This window comes from Natator depressus, chromosome 3 (assembly GCF_965152275.1).
Source record: "Natator depressus isolate rNatDep1 chromosome 3, rNatDep2.hap1, whole genome shotgun sequence".
Lineage (NCBI taxonomy): Eukaryota > Metazoa > Chordata > Testudines > Cheloniidae > Natator > Natator depressus.
In genome coordinates this window covers 126,558,851-126,581,432 of record NC_134236.1, presented here as the reverse complement: position 1 = coordinate 126,581,432, position 22,582 = coordinate 126,558,851, and the positions used below count along the sequence as shown (strand labels likewise).

General features: G+C 41.0%; 1 protein-coding gene across 3 annotated transcripts in view; it reads left to right on the top strand.

Moving 5' to 3' along the window:
* Positions 1–20,871, top strand: part of RNASET2 (ribonuclease T2) — a 36,410-nt gene extending 15,539 nt beyond the window's left edge. The window contains exons 4-11 of one of the 3 annotated variants that reach the window (XM_074948761.1): positions 3,220–3,275; positions 5,781–5,838; positions 6,870–6,940; positions 10,895–10,909; positions 13,595–13,708; positions 16,140–16,185; positions 16,400–16,474; positions 19,371–20,871. In XM_074948761.1, coding sequence (XP_074804862.1) covers positions 3,220–3,275; positions 5,781–5,838; positions 6,870–6,940; positions 10,895–10,909; positions 13,595–13,708; positions 16,140–16,185; positions 16,400–16,474; positions 19,371–19,559 — 624 coding nt within the window. In that variant the 3' untranslated portion in view covers positions 19,560–20,871. Of the gene's footprint in view, positions 1–3,219; positions 3,276–5,780; positions 5,839–6,869; positions 6,941–10,888; positions 10,910–13,594; positions 13,709–16,139; positions 16,186–16,399; positions 16,475–19,370 lie in introns of all 3 variants that reach the window. The other 2 variants (XM_074948760.1, XM_074948762.1) reach the window with 2 other exon arrangements.
* Positions 20,872–22,582: the final 1,711 nt, after the last annotated feature.

The following is a 22,582-nucleotide window of genomic DNA, read 5'->3' as shown; positions in this document are numbered from 1 at the left end:
AGCTGGCGCCTGGCCTGCCAGCATCACACATTTCATTTAAGAATGAAACCAGTTTTCAATAATACTGATGTGACCAAAGACGTTCCTAGCTACAGGGTTTTAGTTGTGACTGCATATTAAAGGTTACAAGGGAAAAGAGACACATCAAATAAAATAGAATTCAGCAATCAAAGAGATTATGGTGAACCACTGCTGTTTTGATCTGTCATTAGACCAAAAAGTCCTTGCTTATGGACACCAAATAAAGTTGTTCCTTTGTTCCTCTGTTAGTCATGTGCAAACGTTGCTGTTTCTAAAAATGAGTTGGCTTGATGGCCTGCAATTTTGTGTCAGTTATGCCTTTCACATTTCCAAAATTATTTAACTGTACAGTTGCCTTTACAATATGTTCCTTCTCTGAACTGGATAGTCTCATGTTTGTACTGGTATTACCCAAGAGACGTGTCCCACTATAGATACATTTTACCCCGAGCACTAACATATTGTATTCTTCTGAAGGAGCTTGTTCTAAAACCAGGTTACCTCAGAGCAGTTGTGTTATAGTTCTACACATTTGTGAGTATTTCCAGCAAATGTTTGCTTGCAAGTGGTCTGTGCTACATATTCGTGAGAGTCTGGTACGTATTCTGAAGCAAGACAATCAGTTTATATTGTAACTACAGAAACCAGCCTCTAGTTTCCATTTTCACAGTTGCTTTGGTGTTTATCCTGGATGAACTTATTTTTGTAGGATCTATATAAATGAGGTAGATTTTCATTTAAACTAGATCTATTTATTGTAGGTACTTATATGGCCTCCAATACCATGGTCTCTGAGCACCTCACAGTCTTTAATATATGTATCCTCACAACACCTTATTAAGTAGGGCAGTGCTATTATCCTCATTTTACAGACAGAGAGCTGATCCACAGAGAACTTGCTTGGGATCACATAGGGAGTATGTGGCAGAACTGTGAATGAACCCAGGTCTCCCAAGGATAGGGCTCTAACCAACACACCATTCTTCCTTTCATTATAAGAAGTGATAAATGGGCCCTCTGGTGGCTTGCATCTGCATTCTGGTTTTTCTAATACAGTTTGAAAGATGGCTTATCATAACCAAATTGGACTGTGCTGTACAGTCTGATTGCCAAATGGTTGTCAAAATGTTCAAAACCATATTACTCCTCTTCTTCCACACCAGCTACAATATCTCAAAGAACCACAAATCTGAAGAAGAACAGGAGTTTGTTAGTCTCTGAGGTGCCACAAGTACTCCTGTTCTTTTTGCAGATACAGACTAACACGGCTGCTACTCTGAAATCTGGAGGGTAATATAGAGAAAGTGAAATCTGTAAAAGGTACCGTGCCAGCCGGTTCAGTGTGGTGGGCCTGATTCTCTGGTACCTTGCACCTTGTCCATTTACGCCTGTGCAAAGTTTGGTGTAAAATGCTACCAGATCAGAATTCATCACTCGCTTGCACTCAGTTTGCATAGGTTTCAAATGATTACATAAAGTGCAAGCCAATTGAATTTCAAGCTTGGTGAGTTTAATCTATGTTCATACCAGTCTAAGAAGGACTTCAGTTTGAAGGACTGTCAGCCTTTGATGTTTGACTTTCTAGGAATTTAAAAGCAAGGTCTTGATCCAGCTTGCACTGAAGTTAATGGAAGTTTTGCCATTTACTTTGATGGGAGCTGGAGCAGGCCCCAAGTGATTAGCAAACTTAGTGGTCCGAGCTATTTAGGTGTAAGACAGTGTTCCAGGGAAGATGTAACTTACTGGATAGTTGTTAATTGACTGTGTTTCTGGTTTAGCTATCTGAAGTGTTTTGATTTCACAACGCCTGCCTCCTTTGAGGAGCGATGTTGTTTGTCTAATTTCCCTTCTGGAACAAAACAGACACTGGGTTTAATTGCTGTCTAGTGACTACACTATGTAGGTGGCAAGATCAGAGAGGAAGGAAACTGACACACATGGAAAGCAAATGTGAAAAATTAAGCATGCTGTTTTATGCATGGCATAGGACTGTAGAAGCCTAGATAATTAGTGAGGTTACAGGTCTTATTCTGTCCTTTTGCAGTGTCAGAGCAGTAGCTCTGACAAAGTGAATCACACTAATTAGGGCAGAAAGGAACATGCAGAGATTAAAAGAGAAGCTAGTAGGGAGTTTTTGTTTTTTGATAAATATTTACATTAAACTATTTGGTGGTCACCAGGCAGAATACTGGGGAAAGTACAAAAAACAAACAAACACGGAGTCTGACAGTCTGAGCATCAAGTTTAGTGACTGATCAGGAGCATATAACCTACACTAAAAACATTTTATGCACAGAGTGCTCTGCTCTCGCTGTGTAGTCAAGGGCTTTGCTTCCTTTCAGGCGGGGAACCCCAACCCTTATAGAATAGTAATAATCCATGCTCAAGCAAGTAGTTAAACTGAAATCAGTGGGATTAGTGTTTGCAAGACTGGGCCCCCATATTATATTTACTGAGCTCCTCAGAAGTTCCTGTATCTACTGTTCTGCCCTTTCTTTAGCAGTTAATGATTTGCATAGGTAATTATTTGGGCTGTGAATGCTGGTGTGGTTCTCTCCCTTAATCACTGTATGTCTACTTGGATTTTGCAGCCAATAGAGTGCTGCATACTGCAGCAATCTGGATTGTGTCATTTTCTTTATACCAGCAGTAGAATTGCTCATGGACATGTACAAACTGTTGCTGGCGTCAGGGCCGGAGAACATTTTCGTTCCCCCAAGAGTAGCTTAGCTGGCTAACCAGTGGAGTGGGGAAAAAAATGGCACAGCGGAGTGGTGCTCCCCGGGAAGTTGGTGCCCAGGGCAACTGCCCTGCTGGCCTGCCCCTGAAACTGGCCCTGGTTGATTTCACTAACACACAATTGATGGCTTCTCACAGTGTTTAAAATCTCTTTGTTTTGGGAACTCTGAACTCAATGAAAAGGTTTGCTGATCTCTTAAATAGGAAACTGCTGGGAACTGCAGGCCAGATTCTCATTAGATCTAAATAAGACTTAGTCCATCTAAGTGAATGCAGCTATGCTGATTTACACTAACTGAGAATCTGCCCTTGATCTTTCATATATTTGTGCTGCTCATTCAGCATGTTTGTGGTAAGTCCCTTAGCATGATCTAATGCTTTTAAACCCAAAATGGATTAGGTGATCTCTGACTAAGCAATGTATTTAATAAATGTTATGGACTTTTTTGCTTTCTTTAGATGAGTGAGAATGACTGCAAAGATCCCCCCCAGTACTGGACAATTCATGGACTATGGTAAGAACTTAAAACAAATCCTTTTAATTTCAATTTGGAAAAGAATGCCATGTTGGTCTAAATTCAGTGCTGGCGTATGCAGGTACAGCCTCATTGACTTCAAGTGTAAGGGCCTGATTCTCCTCCTATTTACACCAGTGTAAATCAGAAATAACTTCAATAGAGACAATGCTGTAAAATGAGTGTGAGGGAGAGAAGAATCAGACTCTTAAAGTTGGGGTCAATGGATCTGTAACCACTTAAAGCAGCACTGAATCTGGTCTATATCCTTATTAAAAAGGACACAGTTGTGCTTCTCTGCTACGGAATTGTAAATCTGAAAGAGCCATGGGACAAAATTCTAACTCCATAGAATCCTATGGCAAAACTTCTATTGACTTCAGAGGAGCAGAGTTTCACCCATGGTGTGTGATTTGATCACAGGACTGGAAGCCAGTGTGGGCTCTAATCCCATCTCTGGCATTGACTCCTGCAGTAGCTTTGGGTAAATAACTCAATGATTTTTTTTTTTTTAACCTGTAGAATGGGGATGATAGTATTTAGGCATTACAGGGATTAGTTATTTGATTCTAGACAGGAGTTTGAAGAAGAAAATGTTCATATTATGTTTCATAAGGATTAATACACAGACTTTCAGCAACCGTAAACAGCTCCAAACTGTGGTCTGTAATCCAACTAAAAACATCACCAGTCTTGATACAGAATGTAACTTCTCTAAAATTTGTCTTATCAGTTTTATTTCTGCTTTCACTGCAAATTTACCCAGTAGTATGCATATTAAAATGCCTAATTTATAGTGTGTTTCTCCTTGAGTTGCTTGATTTTATAGTTTTATGTAGGCATTTTCAGTAGCATAGCTCACAGAGGTTTAAGAGCATGACATATGACTTCTAATTTTGATAATAAAGTCACATCAGTTTAAGATATGTTTTCCCCTTTTCCATTCCACCTATGGAAGGGAAATTATGAGAAACTTTTGAAGTGTGTTTCTAATCTGAAAAATGACTTTGTAAACATGGGATTGAGGGTTACATGTTTGTTGTGTCCAAACAATTCCCTTATTAAATGTGCTCATTTACAAGTACAAATGCTGTTTTCTATCAGCCCTACAAATTCACTTGGGTTCTGAAGGCCCAATTGTCTACTCGTGTAAATCAGCTAAAGTCAATGGATTTACATGAGTGTAAAACCGGTGCAAGTTGAGAATCAGGCACTGAGAGTCAAGATTGGTTTTTTCCTTCTCCAATAATAAAAATCCCACAGGTCCAGTTAAGCCCTCTGTATTCCCATTCCATTGTCTTTCAAATTTTGCTCTCGTTGGTGCCTCAGCAAGCAGTTACTATCAAAGGAATCTTCGCAGATGCAACTGGTCAGATCTTAGTATACAATACTGGTGATGATGCATCCAAAAACAGACTTCAGTGCCTTCTCTCTTCTTTGTTCTGTTGGCTCTGCAGAATTAAAAATAATAATAATAAAAAATATACTTTGTCTGCTGATCTGACTTTGAATACACACAAGGAGCAGATCTGAGGAGGGAGAAGTTACCATGTTTTCCACAGGCAGTTTTCAGAGCAAAATCCCATTTATCACTGAATCTGTGCCTTTGCAGGTTCAAGTCAGACCTCTAACTTACCAGGATGTTTAGTTTTTTGTGCTGGTGGATGCTCCACTGATCCGCTCTGTCTTAGGAGTGTGTAGCGTATTGAAATATAAGAACCCTGCTCTAGCCAGAGACCAAAGTTGTATAGTTCACTACACTGCTGACATATGATCTCACATGCTTGGTGATCATGTGCAGGCACACAAATCAAATTGCAGAATAAGCTCTTTTTTAAAAGTCTATTTCCAAAGTTGCTAATGTAAAGGAGTATAGCTTCCTCTTTTTCTGAGTTCAGAGCACTTGTTAGTGTCTCATGACTGAGTGTGGCCTCAGGAGTCTAAACCTGTTACAAAAAACTCATAGAAATTTGTGAAAAACATGTCTGTCTCAAAGGAAACAACTGGCTGGAATCTCTGTGAAGATGTAGAGACTTTTCATTAAAAATATAAGTGATTGCAAGAAAACATGCAACAGATTGGTAGCCTATCCTCTATAAAACTGTCAACAGCATCACAACTAGGGTCCAAGGCAGCTGGAATTTGTGTGGGTCTGGGGAATCATAAGTTGAGTGTCTCAGTTAGGGTGGAATTGACTTCATTGGAGAGGACCCAGGCAAAGTCCTCCACACCACTCAGGAACTTTATGTATAGCTAAAGTGGTGTGAAGGGCACAACAGGGTCCTCTGCACTTAGAAGAGTTCAGACACAATTAGCACGTAATGAATTTTAATGTGTTTGTGTTGGTTAAAATGCTGTAGAGATTGACTTGGGTGCCTTGGATTTTTAAACTCAAATTTCAAAGCTATAGTCTTGTAACTTTGAAATGTAGCTCCATGACATGACTTTTTCCACCCAGTACCTAATAGTGGGCATTCTGTTTTCATTTGTATATTTCTTCCCTAGGCCTGATAAAGTAGACGAATGTAATAGAACATGGCACTTCAATGTGACTGAAATTAAGGTAATTTAATTTATTTAAATTAAAATGTTAATTCTGAGCAGGATTGAACACAATTACGTTTTCAAATCCCAAATATATATAACTTCATAGCATATCACTTCTGATTTTAATTTGTGATCTGAGATGGTTACGCTTTTAAAAATTCCCATTCCAACATTCATTAGGTGCTTTATTCCCTTATTCTAAGTCTCGATGAAGTTCAACAACTCCCTCAAATCACCATTGGTTTTGTATATACATATGGCTTGAGTCATTCACTTGTCTTTTCAAGTAGAAATTGGCAGAACACTGGCTCTGGGCCACCTGGGGCAAAAAATCTTTCTGGAGGGGAGGGTACAACTAGTGCACCCCTTGCAACTTCTGTACTGCTGGGCAGCCCAGCACCTGGGAGTGCATTTTCCACATAGCGTCCAGTAGTAGGACTCCTGTTGAGCGTCATCTGTTGCTTAAAGCTGTTCCCCTGATGGAACCAATAAGGGAAGTGAAAGCAGTGGTGGCTGCAGCCTGTCCTTTCCCAGAGGTGAGGTACATCTGCAAGCTGGGGTGCAGAGAATGCAAATTAAGGAGAGCTGAACAGTAAGCTCTATGATCAATTTGACTTCTTTCAAACCATAAAGAATGGAAAAGTCCATTTTTCAGTCAAACATTGCTTTATAATACAGGATGGGGGATTAAAGTCTGGAGATGAGTAAGACAGGAACTTTACAATTTAACAGGATTTCTGTAGGGTTGCAGAAATTAATCAGTTAATTAAACAGTTACAGAAACATCTTATTTCAAGAAAGGAAATATTTTTGTACAGTGTTTCAAAATCTAATTATACATTTGCATCTGAAACAGCCATAAGGATACATTTTCACCATATCAGCACATAAAACCTCTTACTCACCTAGCAATAATTTTTTTCACTTATATAATGGGTTTCAGCCAAGAATCTTCAAGTAGTTGGGCAATCTTTTGAAATTGTATCCATTTATGTATGTTGAGTGTGAAGTCACTTTTCAGGGTAGATACATATTTTTAATTTCTAGGATCTCTTGCCAGACATGAGACACTATTGGCCTGATATACTCCATTCATCTCCTAATCGCACCCAGTTCTGGTGAGTTCAAGCTACAATGGAAAATAATTTTGGATGTATCTCATGGTCTTTCTGAATGACTATCTGAAGGAGCCTTTGGTACCAGGCTTCAGATGCTTGCTGGAGTTGCATGGAAAACCTTGGAAAAACAACTTTAGAAATGATTCTGCTCTTTCCTTCTGTGTCTCTTATTCTTTGTCAATATTAATATTTACATGAAAGCAGGATCTCTGGCCTCAGTCTTCCAAAGGATTACCTGTGTCGGCCCTTACGCCTTTATTGTGTCCCAGTGACTACCATGACAGTCAGTGCAGTCATCTAGACCTGATAAGTGTCATATACAGACCTCCTGTAGGTGTATCACACATTCCTATAGGACTGGTAAAATGGCACACATTTAGAGAGGGAAGGAGAGAGAGACATTCCTCCTACGAGAAGTATATGAAGGTGCAGAGAGCAACCAATCAAGAACCTCTGAGTTCTTGTCAAACAAACTTGATAGTGTTCTTTGAGATTACAAGATTGGTTGACAAAGGTAACCGTGTTGACATCCTACACATATACTTCTGTAAGGCATTTTGATGTAGCTCCACACAATATCCGGAGGTTTCTTGGGTGTTTTTTTTTTTTTTTTTTTTTTTGTAAAAGCACTATACAAAAATCAGTGCAGTCCATATTGGATTTATTTAAAAACTGGTTAACTGATTAGATCTAAAAAAAACCCCCAAAAACCCTAAATGGGAGTCATAATCCAATGTTGGTGTTTCTAATGGTTTCCCACAGGGACCTGTTCTTTCCCCAGCTCTATTCGTTATCTTTATCAATAATCTGGAAATAAATATAAAATTAGTGTTGCTAATATTTATAGATGGCCCACAAGTTGGTGAAGCAATAAATAATGATAAAGATAGGTTTGATCCATATTCCTCTGTAGAACTTGTTGTAACCTGTCCTCACTTAACAACATGCATTTTAGTACAGCTAAATACAAGGGCATAGTTCTGGGAATCAAGACTGTAGGTCACATTTATAGGACGGAGGACTGTTTGGAAAGCAGGACTGCAGTTAGTAACATTAGTAATGTTAGTAACAGGATAAACATGATTCTTACTGTGTATGGTATTCTGCAAGGTCTTTGGTGTTTGCAGTAGGCTAAGCTCGTTACTATGGTTTCCATATCTTCTCTGTGTTCAGTCAAAGAAGGGAAGATAAAAACTGTTTTTTCTTTCTTTCTCCCATTGCAAATTGTGACGGGGCAAGGCCAGATGGCTATAATAAAGTAATGGGAGTCAGATATATTAGTCACAGGCTAAAGAAATCCCTGTTACCAGAATAAGCAAATGGCAGCTGCTCCAGGTCAATTAAGACACCTGGGACCAATTAAGATCTTTCCAGAAGGCAGGGAGGACAACTAGGTTGATTGGGACACCTGAAGCCAATCGGGCTGGCTGAAACTAGTTAAAAGCCTCCCAGTTAGTCAGGTGGGCATGCATGTCAGGAGCTGTAGGAGGAAGTTGCGCTGTTGGAGAGACTGAGCAGTATACACCATATCAGGCACAAGGAAAGAGGCCCTGAGGTAAGGGTGAAGTGGATCTTGAGGAAGTGTGGGTTGCTGTGGAGAAGTAGCCCAGGGAATTGTACGCATCCTGTTTCTAAAAAGTCAGCTACCATAGCTGATACTATTAGGGTCCCTGGGCTGGAGCCCGGAGTAGAGGGCGGGCCCGGGCTCCCCCCTTTGCCCTCCTGATGAATCACTGAGACTGGGAGACCACTGAGACTGTGCAAGGGAGGATAACTTCTCCTCACCTCCCTCGCTGGCTTATGATGAAAATGGCTCAGTAGGCTGTGACCCTTGCCTCTAGAGAGAGAAGGGCTACGTGGAGGGTCACAGTGAGCCTCTGAGGCTAGCAAAATCCGCCGGGAAATGCAGGACCCACGGAGACAAGGACAGAGCTTTGTCACAAAATGTATTAATTTTTCATATCTCCTTGATAAATGCTTGAAGTTGCTGGCTCACTAGAGACCTTGTAAGCCCGTTTCACACCACGGGTTCCTTGTATAGATGTGAAAAGGCAATAGAGCATGCCTGTGAATGAAGAGCCTTTCCTGCCCAAAACCTCAACCCCAAAAGTTAATGGACTCATTCAGTATTTTATTAGATTCTCCCAGCTGCTGAGTTAAAATCCTTCACTGATTTGGCAGTTTCCACAGTATGCATCCGATGAAGTGAGCTGTAGCTCACGAAAGCTCATGCTCAAATAAATTGGTTAGTCTCTAAGGTGCCACAAGTACTCCTTTTCTTTTCACTGATGTAGTTTCTGAGGTGCTTTCCATTAGGATTGGGTAGTTTATCTCCACCTATCGGACTGAAAATTCTCCGGGGGAGTATCATAAAGCAGGCAGGGAGAGTGGCTGTCCTTTTGACCCTGCCCTCTCCCTACACAGAAAGCCAAATCCCCGCCTAGTTCCAGGGTGAGAGAAACATGTTACAGAACTGGCACTTCCTGCACCCTGATCAACTGCTCTTTACTTCACTTTGCTCATTGAAACAGTTGGGAGCTTTTGGCCTGAAGAGTGAATGTAGGAGCTTGTTTCTTTTTTCTGAGGGGGAAAGTCAAGATATGATGTCATGGTAGTGGACAGCAGATCTTGATAAACATAAGTGAAATATTTTCATACAAGTGTGTTGGTGAAAAACGGCTATTTGATTAAAATGAAAAAAAAAATCCTTGAAAACTTTGAATCCGCTCTAGTCCCATATTTCATCATGGCTACTGATGCTATTTAGCATTTCTAACTCAAAAGCTAGCCAACAACAGTCTTGCCAGAAGTGGAAATAACCTTGGGATACCAGCAGTATAAAAGCAATATGGCAGTTGGTTTAGGTATGTTTTAATTCTTTTTCTGTGACCAGTATTTGTTGACTGTGTGAGAAATCCTTCTCTTTAATACTGGGAGCTGTTTAATAAGGGACAGTGTTGCCTTAAATATGGCTCTAATTATAGATTTGATGAATCTACAAGCTTTTAGCAAACCTAACACCGCTGAAATGCTTCCACATTTTTTACTTTAGTTAAAATAGTTCTAATGAAACAAATAAGCATTCCTTGTAAATATTCCTTTTTAGAATATAAAACCCTGAAAATTCAGCATGAAGACCTAAAAGTGAAATGGACTAAATAAATTTTTTGAAAGCTAAATGAAAGAATTATATTAAAGAGCATAGAAAGTGACAAGTAAATAGATTTTTAAAAATCCTTCCACTTAAGAATCTAAGATCTTAGTAACATAGGAAAGAGAAATGTATGTATTCTACAATTTATCATTTTTAAATTGAAAGTGTCCCTTGTGGAGTAATTGTTTACTCTTGAAAAGATTGTTCAGCCCAAACATATAAGGCTGTAGGCTCAACCCAAATGTGTACAGTGCAGAAGAAAGAATCAACAGACCTGGCAACTATCTGCATCTAATCCCCTTTGAGTACTGCAAGTTATGGACAGCTGTGTGTTGCAGCTCCTCATTATTCCTCCCTCAGTATCTACATGCCTGTGAGCCACTGCATTTGTTTAGTTCTCAGACCCACCTGATATGACTCTAGCTTTGTCTACCATACACGCTCAGGCTTCAGTGCTCCTGTAAAGTGGAGCAGAACTCTGCAGTGCTGTTTGGACACCCCATCTTCCGTCTACAATGGCGAGCATAACAATTTTTGCTGCATTGTGGGCATTCTGCAGCGCTGCGTAGTGCAGAGGCAGAATTACTGATGTCAGCACACGGTAAAAAGTGATGGAGCAGGGCAGGTTGCATAAGTGAGTCCCCTTGCATGCCCATTAGCAGAAGGAAATCAAAAGAGGGGACTGTCTCACTGAGTACTCCATTTGAATGCTGAGCCTTTGAACTCATGTCCTCAGACACACCTGTTGTGCAGTAATGCCTTGCCTCTTTTTTTTTTCCCCCCATGCTGCTGAGGGTCAGGGAGATCCACAAGAGGTTTGTTGTTGGGTAGTTTGTTTATTTACTCTTTTCTGCCCGTGCAGAGGACTGTCTTGCATCCATATTCGGCACAAGCATGAGCTGATACTCAAGTGTGGTGACCTTGCCTCTCTTGCTGTTTGCCACACAAGTGCTTTGAGAAATCAAGGCCTTTCTGAGCATTAGAGAAGAAAGAAATTGGTCTCATATTTTTCACTAGGAATCTCTGCAGTTTCCATAGTTTCCTTAGTTGTGTTTTGTGTTAAGTGGAAGAGGTGAAGGTAAAATGCCACATTCCCATACTCAACAGTTAAAAAGAATGAATTATTTCTACATCTTTTCTCTTCTTTCATGTAGCTGTGCTGTGCAAAATAGGTAGCTTCTCTTTAAGAAGGGTTATCTTAATTTTTTTGTTACAAGCTGGGGCAAGCACCCCATCCTGGACACTCACCGTGCTGTAGTGAACCCAAACTTTGGGTCCCATGAGTTCTTGCTGTGCTGGGCAGAGCTCTTGGCAGTGGAGACACTACAGTCCGGTTGCCCAGGCCCTGAAACTATCAGCAGTTCTTCCAAGCAGCTGCTGCATGCTTCTAAAGTTCCACCAAAGCTGCAGACCCTCTGGTTTGTAGTTTGGTATGGATACATACAGATAGATTCTGATCTGTCACATTTGTATTGACTCTAAAGTAACAAATCTATAGCAATGAGAGAAACATTTTCATTCTAAACCCCTAATTTCACTACTTCTACAGTCTTCCAGTTACACATAACCACCCCCAAACCCCAAATCTTGAACTCAGTCTTCATACTCACTCCCAGCTCAAAAGTAAATGTCGTTTTTTCCAATTCCAAGTATTTAATAAGAGTTTTCATACTTTAAGTTCTTTAACTTTTATTGTAAACATATAACTCAAAGGCATCCTGAAAAAGAAAAAAAATTGAACTTGTGCCCCTTCTTTGTGATGTATAAAGGGGGCATCACAAGAGTCAAGGGATTGAAAGCAAGGCATCCCAAAAGTGAAGGGATTTTTTTAATCATTCATGCCAAGCTTTTTGTGTTTTGTGCTGACATCTATTTAACCCCAGTCACTAATGAACATTTTGGGAAAAGGATGTCCGTGTTAAAGATTCCACACCTGCATCTTTCACAGTAAATATGCCTTGAGATATAGCTGAATCTCCTGCTTTGTATGTGTTAGTCCACTGACAAAATAGAGTGTGGCCTTTTTTTTTTTTTTTTTTTTTTTGCATTACATTCTGGGATACTGATAGCCTTGGCATTATAGTAAGAAACCAGGTTTTCAGACATCTTCATTGTTTTTAAAATTCGATTTGACGCATGGCCTGCTACCGTAGTGTAGAAGACCTCACTAAAGTTTATACTAAAAGAAATTTAGAAACGTTAACACTTTAAACAAATTCTCACAGTTTAACTTTCTGAACATGACTCATTTCTCATAATACATTTTTTATCACACTAATATGACTAAATTTTGTCAAGCCGTGACTAACTTGGGTATGTTCCGCTTACCTGAGTTAGCCCACAATGCATATTTTTCAGATGGTTTTCTGTATCTGTGTAAGCTATTTATATGGCCCACCATGACCATAGTTCCCGGGCACATCGCAATCTTCAATATGTTTATCCTTACAACACTCCTGCGAGGTAGGGAAGTATTACTTATTCCTAATTTACAGGTGGAAAACTGAGTCACAGAGATACTAATCTATTTGCCAGGGTCATACAGAACGTCTGTTGCAGGATAGGGAATTGAACACAGATATCCCAGTCCCAGACTAGTACCTTAACCAATGGACCATCCTCTTTTTCTCTCTTGTATAGTTTATAGGACAGTCTGAAACTCTCTCATGCAGTATTACTGAAAAAAAATGTTCCCAGTTCACCAGCCAGATAGAACTCTGTTTCTGTACTAAATAATAAAATTTCATGAAGGCAGGGCTTTTGTATTGTACGTTCTACTGTATGTGGCACTAAATTGTTATCAGACTTGAAAAATACATCCTGTTACTGGATGGCTTCGTAAGTCTTGTTACAATTCAGAATCCACAAAACCCTGAAGCCCAATGTGTAAAATGTAGCTGTTCCTAGCTCTGCCACTGACTGTAACATTTATGGTCTCAGTCAGTGGGCAAGTTAGCGTCTCTCTTCTTTTGATCAAACGATTACCTCATCCTGGTATTTCCTTAGCAATTTGCACTAATAGAACTGTGAAAATCTGCCTTCCTACAGCAGTGTTTTCTCTTTGTGTTGTGTGCTCTACTACATGCTAGGGTTCTCTGCCTTATCACATCTAATCCAGTCTCAGTCTGAGATGCTGGTACCGGGAATGGGAGGCTTCTCATTTTTCGCACCTGGCACCTATGGCAAAGTGAACAAGATGTATTTGCAGAAATCAGTATCTCTGCTGACTTGTATTGAGGTGCAGGGCGATACAGGGAGAGGATTTGGGGGGTTTGGAGTGGGATTTTTGCCTATGCTAGCTGATTGTATGTGCAGTTGTTTGTAAGAGATGTGGTGGTTTTCTCCTGTTTCAGTTATTAACTTCATCTGTCATATGTATGTTCTTATACTAATATTTGGATAAGAATGCTTTATTTTAAAGGGACTTTCTCTTAGCTCTCTGAGTATACCTGGGCAGATTCCATGTCTCCTAAAAACTGAATTTAGCTTTGTTCCCATAGGAAGCATGAGTGGGAGAAACATGGGACCTGTGCAGCCACAGTGGAGCCTCTTAATTCTCAAAAGAAATATTTTGGTAGAACATTGGATCTCTACCAAAAACTTGACCTCAACAGGTATGAAAATCTACCCCTTCTGTTGGTTTATTATTTTAGTGGTGCAAAAGGCTTTGATGTACACTTAACAACAAAGAAAAAAACCCTAAAAATGTCATTCTGCAGTGGAAAAATGACTGTTGATGCCAGTTGTATTTAATAATGTACTCTAGAGCCAGAGCAAGGTTTATTCTGCTACCATTTTAAGTTGTAGTACAGTCTCCTTTTCTCATCACACGATACTAGGCACCAATCCAACTTCCATTTCAGTCGGTAAGTGTCTTCATTGTCTCTGAGTCCAATTTTGCCATCCTTTTCAGGTAAAACTCCCATTGACTGCAATGAGAATGGCAGGATTGGCCCTTGAGGTAGATTCATTTTTAGATACCATAGGCTGCCATTTGTTTACTGAAGCCCTGATCCTGCACACACTTACACATGTGCTTTAACTTTACTTCTGTGAGTAGCCCTTCTAATTTTTATGGGATTACTCACAGCAGTAGAGTTAAATATATGCAAAGGCATTTGCAGGATCAGGGCCTGAGATGGTTGCATGGTGTTATAATAGACAGTCAAATTGGAAGTCAAGTTTTGGCTACTATACCTTTTTAGAAGTACCGTAATGTAACCAGAAACATTCTTGTAGATTTTTAAAAACCTATATACAACACTGTGCTTGAGAAACTAAATTTTACAATAGTAGGGCCAATAAAAAAAAATTCAGAACATTTAGAAAATAAAGTGCATCCATCGTTTCTCTTAGTGGAAAAGGACAAGTCAAGGGCAAAACTCTTGTTCAGCTTCTGAGGGAGAGAATAATAGACTAGGATTTAGGAACTATAGAGGAAGGATCCAATAGAAACAGAGGACAGCCTGAAAGACCAAAATCAACCAATGCCAAAGCCCCCACCATGCACTCATAAGCAATTAACAGTGTGGTATGTCTTCCTATTCCCATTGGATGATCCCATCTCACTGCTCCAACACACTGGTGGCTACACAAAAAAAACTTTTAGATGGGATATAACAATTTGTCCCAGCTCCTTAGGTATACATTAATTAGGAGCACTTTTAAAAATGCCCCCCATGTAGTGACTAGCTGGCTGTTCAGCTTCTCCGTTCCCTGCTTGAATGTGCAAATTTACAGCATACAGATGTCTCATGTGAAACCTACATGAAATTATCAGCCTGGGAGACCCTGGGTCCAGTCCACCTGTTCCAACCATTCTTTCATTATTTATCCACAGTGGAACAGCTTTGTCAGGAGAGCTTGAGAGAACCCCACATCTGAATACCCCTAGCTCAGGGGTTTGAGCACTCTGAGAGGTGGGAGACCCCTGTTTTGAATCCTTCCTCCCCCTTTGACGGAAAGGGGGGAGTTGAACATGGGGTCTCCTACCTCTCAGGCGAGTGCTTTAGTCACTGGGCTAAAAGTTATAAGGTGGGCGGCAGCACCACCACCTCGTCCTCCTTTGGCAGAATTTTGAATGGGACCTTTTGAGCACACCTACTGGATTGGGCACTGCCTCTACTTAGGTGGGCTAAGGACTATCTTCCCTTGGTTCATGGATCACTCTGGGACTTAGGCAGGAGATAGATGTCAGAACACCTAGAGGAAGACAGCAGTGAACATGCACAGAGGCAGGAACATAGGTGCCTACAGAACTTTTACTATGGAAAAATGTAGGTGCTGAGTGAGCGTGGGTTCAGTGGGAGTATTGAGGATCGCAGTGGAGGCAAAAGAGGGACTTGGGTTCCTAAAACATGGACTCAAATGTCTAAAACAGGGATCCACTAAGTACTTTGGCTCGTCCCATCTATCCTGCTTAGCTTTATTGAATGACTTATCATTTTAAAAATATACTTTTAATATTAAATTAACTGGAAAACTTGTTTGATTATTCTCAGCTGACAATGGTTCTGAATCCTAAGCCACACTCCAGTTGCTTTGTGCTCTTCCACTGGTATAAAGTGACCTTTAAATTTGGCAAATCTCCCTGTGTACAGGGATTTCCAGTAGCACACAGTGACCATAACAACTCCTACTCCTCCCCCTCCCTCTGGTCAGCTGAGGAAAAAGAGATGTGACCTGTTGCTCTAACCTGTATCACGTGACTGACACACCATAGCCCATGGATTTGGGGAGCGCAGAGAATGCCGTGGGCCCCTCTCCCAGCTACAACTGAGGATCTGGCTCTAATGGTTAAAGTTGATTCCAGCAGGAGAGTTCTCACTGCACCAGCCAAGGAGTAAGGGGAATGCTAGTTACTCAAGCTCGGGAAAGGAGGGGGAGTTGAGCTTCTCCCATTCCCCTTGCTTTAATCTGTCTGTCTAGCTCCCTCACTGGGATTTTCCATTTATCCATTGGTTAGCTGTAGCATATCTACATGCAGTGACTCCCATAAAATGTAAGATGTATTACTCCACAAAAGGCATTTTGTATTCATTTCAGTTGTCTCCTGAAAGTTGGGATAAAGCCAGGCAGTACCTATTACCAGGTAAGAAGCTGTCATACTTATAAAGTCATTTTAATGTATTGCTGCTAGAAGGAGTGGGTAGCTTCAAACCTGCTGCAGATAAGCAATCTCTTCTAACTGTATAGCTGTTTACAGTAGTTTTTCATGCAAAAGGCTTTTTGTGACGGTACAAATATGGAATTTGTTGAAGTGATGCTATATGCCTTTCAGCGCTCTCTGGCTTTTAAATCTTCAGATGACAGCCATAAAAGAAGCCCTTACAAGTGTTTATGGAGTAACACCAAAGGTTCAGTGCCTTCCTCCAGAAGAGGTAAAATTTTCTTTTATTATTTCCTTTATTGATTGAAGTAGTAGACAAAAGTTTATCTTGATGAAACTAAATGTATTAACTTCTGATGATTTTTCCTCTCTCTTTGGCTTCTATGTTGGGACATTTCAAGTATCCCCTGAAATATATTTACCTCAAAGCATACAGTACTCAACTGTCTCAACTTAGGCCAAATTTTAGCTCTGTCCTACTAAAAATAAAGACTTTGCCTGATAGCACATGGGGATCAGGCAAATTCAGAGCCTTACCCAGTGTCCCGAAAGAATTCCTGTTTGGAGAAGTTTTATGGCTTTTCCTATGATTCGGAAAGACAGAGCTAAATGATCTGTCTTCTCCAGCCAAGGCTGCCTAAAAACCTGGTTCCATTTTCCCTTTCCATGCCAGCAACTGATCTATAAGTTAGCATGCAGTAGAGAATTTAGTGTGCACAATCAATACATTATGGCACAAATAAAATTCTACCAAAGTAAAATAAACTATATATTTAAGCTACAAAACAATGCACATGGCATTGAGTTTAGTTAGCTATATAGGTTGTGATTTCCCCCTCCCTTTTAACTATCACTTTGTGATGTGACCTTTCCTAAAAAGGTCACAGATCAGCTCTAACAATCACTAATTTCCCTATCACAGTTTATTAAAGCTGTTTTGCTGGAAAACATTTGGCGGAGTTATCCCACATGTGCAGAAAGCTATTTCATGAAAACCATTCCAACTTAAAATTGCTTTTAGAGTTGAATATCTTTTTTTTGTGCTGTCAAGTTAATTTGCTTTAGCAATATTCTGAGTCTTTTTGTGCTCTGCCTTTCCTTTTTCACATTTAAACCCACTAAATCATAGACTCTAAGGTCAGAAGGGACCATCATGATAGTCTAGTCAGACCTCCTGCACATTGCAGGCCACAGAACCTCACCCACCCACTCCTGTAATAGACCCATAACCTATGGCTAAGTTACTGAAGTCCTCAAATCATGATTTAAAGACTTCAAGTTACAAAGAATCCACCACTTGCACTAATTTAAACCTGCAAGTGACCCATGCCTCATGCTGCAGAGGAAGGCAACCCCCCCCCCAGGGTCTCTGCCAGTCTGACCCAGAGGAACATTCCTTCTTGATACCAAATATGGCAATCAGTTAGACCCTGAGCATATGGGCAAGACCCACCAACTGTCAAAACCAGTTGCTGCCCTTTTAAGGGCTTTTTAAACAACAAATGAAAATTGGAGTTTTGCCATCGACTTCAATGGGAACAGGAATTTGCTCCAGTGCTTTTAATCAAGAGAGGCTGTATGTGTGGAACAGGTTAAAGCCTGGTTATTTCTATTCTGGAAAAGAGGAATAGGGGAGGCAATGATAGTGGTGCAAACAGTGATTGCTGTCATGGAGACTCTACAGGTGTGTATGCATTTACTTTGTTACAAAAAAATCCAATACATTTCTTCTTTTTGAAGGGTGCCCAAATACTACAGTGATGAGAAATCTCTTTATCAGTATAAATTAGAGCTTCCCTCTAGTAAGAATCTTAAAAAATGATAGCCAATATCTTAGGTATTGTGACAGGGTCAGGCCAGACGGCTACAGGAGAGTGATAGAAGGCAGATATATTAGCCCCAGGTTAAGTAGGTCCCTTTTCCCTAGGTAAGGTAACAGGGAAGGTTCCAGAACAATCAGGAACCTTCTGGAGACAATTAAGGCAGACAGGCTGAGTAGAACACCTGCAGCCAATCAAGAAGCTGCTAGAATCAATTAAGGCAGGCTAATCAGGGCACTTGGGTTTAAAAAGTAGCTCACTTCAGTTTGTGCTGCGCATATGAGGAGCTGAGAGTGAGAAGGCGTACTGCTGGAGAACTGAAGAGTACAAGCAGTATCAGACACCAGGAAGGGAGGTCCTATGGTGAGGATAAAGAAGGTGTTGGGAGGAGGCCATGAGGAAGTAGCCCAGGGAGTTGTAGCTGTCGCACAGCTGTTCCAGGAGGCACTCTAGACAGCTGCATTTCACAGGGCCCTGGGCTGGAACCCGGAGTAGAGGGCGGGCCCGGGTTCCCCCCAAACCTCCCAACTCCTGATCAGACACAGGAGGAGTTGACCTGGACTGTGGGTTCACGAAAATGGCCGAATTGAGGGCTGCTGTGAACCTCCAAGGCGAGCAAATCCGCCAATAAGCACAAGACCCACCAAGGCAGAGGAGGAACTTTGTCACAGTATCCAAATGGATTCACTGACCTGCACACTTTGTGAATTGCATAAAGGGAACAAGGTGTCTGTACTATGAACTGTATACAGTAGACACTTCTAGAAACATCATCCACCCATACCTTTACAGTGACATATCTTCAATATACCATAAGAACAAGCAATCTATATCTAGAGCAGGGATCTCAAACTCAAATCACCACAAGGGCCACATGAGGACTACTACATTGGCCTGAGGGCTGCATTACTGACACCTTTTCATACAAAGATACAAAAGCCCCCCGCTCCTGCCCCGCCTCTTGCCACCCATTCCCCACCCCCATTCCAGCCCCGAGTCCAACTCCTTCCCCAAATCCCGGCCCCGCCTCTTCTCTGCCTCCTCTCCTGAGCGTGCTGTGTCCCCGCTCCTCCACCTTCCCTCCTGGAAAGTCCTAAGCACTGCCAAGCTGTTTGGCGGCGGGAAGCGCTGCGAGGTAGAGAGGGGAGCAGCACGCTCGGGGAGGGGGGGTGGAGGCAGGAAGGGAGCAGGGGGGTGAGGGGAGCTATGGTGGGCTGCAGGAAATAACTCTGCAGGCTGCCTGTTTGAGACCCCTGATCTTGAGGATTACCTTATTTTCTCCTCTACAACAAGAAGCCTCTGTGAGTGCCTTCAAAAGCTGAGTATCTCATTTTTACTGTTTTCTAGGGCGAAGAAGTGCAAACAATTGGTCAAATTGAATTCTGTTTTACCAAAGACTTGGAGCTGAGAAACTGTACACGCTCAGAGGCTGAATCCTACATAATGCCAAACAACTGGCATTTTGGACCTGAGGAGTTGTCTGTCTGTAATGATACCCTGACATATTACCCTGCACAGGTTCAGTTTTACAACTGAAGGCTCCAGAACTTGAAATACTTGGTAACAGATACCTTTTTAAAATGAGATACTTTGCAAAGCAATGGGAAAAGCTGTTTTGAGTAAGTGATACTATGCTCGCCTACCTCACGGGAGTGATGTGGGGATTAATGTTTGAAGTGCTATAGGTATAAGATGATTCTTTTTTGTATTAAAGAGGCAATGGGCCAGATTCTAATGTCAGTTCCATAGCTGGAAATCTGTGGTAATTGCACTAGTTTAACTAAGGTCAGAATCTGACTGGTTTTTTTACTATAGGAAACACTGTTTAAAAGAGAAATGACTTCTCAAAGTTCAGAATTGCATTAAAGTCCGATTCTTTATCTGGGCACTCTTTTTTTTTAAATTATTATGTGTGTGTTTTTTGGACTTGCAAACAGAGCATGAATTCGACCCTCAGCCCACTATAAAAAGATTCTTATTTCTCAGAGTGAGATGAGTTTCTTGGGAGAAAAACTTATTCAGACATGAAACTAAGGGTCTTGTTCAGAGCTCCTTATGCAGGCAAAACACTGATTAGCTTCAATAAGAATTTTGCCGGGGAGTGCTGAATAGAGGCCCTGTCCTATGTGGTGTTAAGCCCCTTTTACACCCTTTGAAGTCATTGAGCATTGTGTGTAACTGTTATCTCACAGGACTGGGCTTGTTATCTTTGTGTTGTCTTGTTTGGCGAATGAAAAGCTAAGATGCAAACTCCCAAATGTGGCCAGTGGCCACTGATGATTTTGGTGCCCCAGTTTTTGGCTGCCCTTTTCAAAATGCCAAGATTTCCCTCTCCTCCAGATGCTGAACACCTGTAGTTCCCATTGATCTGACTTGTGAGTGCTCGGCTAGTCTGAAAATTACACCCAAGATGTCTGACAGGGCAGCCAAAAATTGAGGCACCCATAAGCAGTAGCTAGTTCTGAAACTGCTAGCCTGAATGACTCCATATTCTTCTGACATATCTGATATCACCAAACCCAAATGTTTGAAAACCTACCACTAGAAATGACTTGGTAGGTCAGGAACATAAGAACCGTCATACTGGTCCATCTAGCCCAGTATCCTGTCTTCCGAATGCCAGGTGCTTCAGAGGGAATGAACTGAACAGGTAATCATCAAGTGATCCATATATCCCATATGAGGAATCTTAAAGGGCCAGGACTTTTTGAATTGTTGCATCACTAAAGAATAAATCACATTATTTTGTAACACTTTAATATTGTAAAGGAGACCGACTTCAAAGGATGCTGGTATTATCTGGTACGTTTCAGTGATTCCTGTGTGGGATGGCTGAATACAGTATTGAATTTTACTAATAAATAGTAAGAGACAAATTCTGTTCTTTGTTTTCAAGGTGGGGGCTCCAGCTGAGTTCTGTGGGAATTTTGCTTGTACATGAAAGAGCACAGATTGGCTCAAAGATCAGAAATAATTCACTGCTAATCAGTATTACTTTGGACTGAATCCAGAGAAAGTCAGTGAAATTTTCAGGGATGGTACTTTGTCTTCTGGTAATGCTGTGAGCATCCGTAGTTCTTTCATCAGGACTGATTTAGTAATGAACACGGTATGAAATTATCAGGAGTAAGAGGAAATCTTTGTCTTGGGATCTTTTAAAATTTCAGTATGTATATTTGTCCAGTAACACATCTGTTTGTAATGGCGAGTGCTAGTGCAGGATCCCTTAATGCAATGATTGTCAGTAGAACCGTGTTGGTATTGTTGAATAACTTCTCAATGCACAGTAAAGAGTTACAGGGACATAACCTGCTACTGGTAGGGCCCAAAGTTACATTTACGTCAGGCTTTTGGAAAATACATTTTCAAAAACCTGATGAAAATGTTTGCATGAAACTAAATATTTTTGCTGACTAATTTCCTGTGAAGTTGTGAATCCAAACTACAGTACTGTGTGAAGTGCAGGAAACTCAGAGTGAAACAAACCTTCATCCTAGAAGCTTGTACTACATGCAGAGTGCTCATTAACATTCCATTTTAGGTCCTTAAGCTTTCCTCAGTTCATGCCAGAATTTTCCAAGCAATGGTAACTGTTGAGACTTACCTAAAATGCATGAAATAATGAGAACATACTTGCTTTCAACAGAGTGTTTCTGAAATCATTAATATGGCTTTTTTCTTCTAATTATGGGGAGCTATCTTTGACGACAGGGAGACTGGCAGAAAATTAATCCCTGTTGGGTGAAATTCTGTTCTGTGCAGAAAACCAGCACAAAGCCTATGTGCTTCTTTAGTACCATTTCAATTCTCATCATAGGGCTTCAGTGGTGCATAAGCTTTGTTCTGGTCCTTTACACAGAGGTTGATTTAATTCCAGTATGAACAACAAGTTGTATTGCCAACCCCAGGGATTTAAAAAAAACAAACTATGAATCAGTCAGCGGGGTTCTTTTTATGTGTTTTCTGGGGCTGGATCCATCAGGCTCTGTTTTCAAGCTTTGCTACACAATCGCGAGGGCTGGAAACATGTCTTCTTCAGTGAAAGCTGTGATTCTCACATAACATGAATTTAGGAGCCAGGGTTTAAATACCACATATAGTGAGACTCATGGTAAAATCATAGGAGTTGGCAACCCTGATAAGCCCTCCCACTTCAGTTATAACTTGGGCACTTGAAAGTCTAAAGCTACCATTTATAAGTTAGCGTACACCTAAAAGGCTTCAGCAATAAGTACTCTAGGGTACTTTTTTAAACTGCCTTCACTTTATTCTGCTTTTGGAAACTTATTGGCCCAATTTTGACATTTTGTGATATTGTCCATTATCAAAGCTACAGTCAGCAGCTTTCTTTCATAATTCAGGATATAATGATAGCGTTTAACTAGCCGTTTGAAAGGGTATGTCTACACTGGAAACTTCAAAGTGCTGCCGCGGGAGCTCTGGGAGAGAGCTCTCCCAGTACTCCTGGTAATCCACCTCCACGAGGGGATTAGCTCCGAGCGCTGGGAGCCACGCTCCCAGCGCTCGGAGCCCGTCTACACCAGCACTTTAACGCGCTC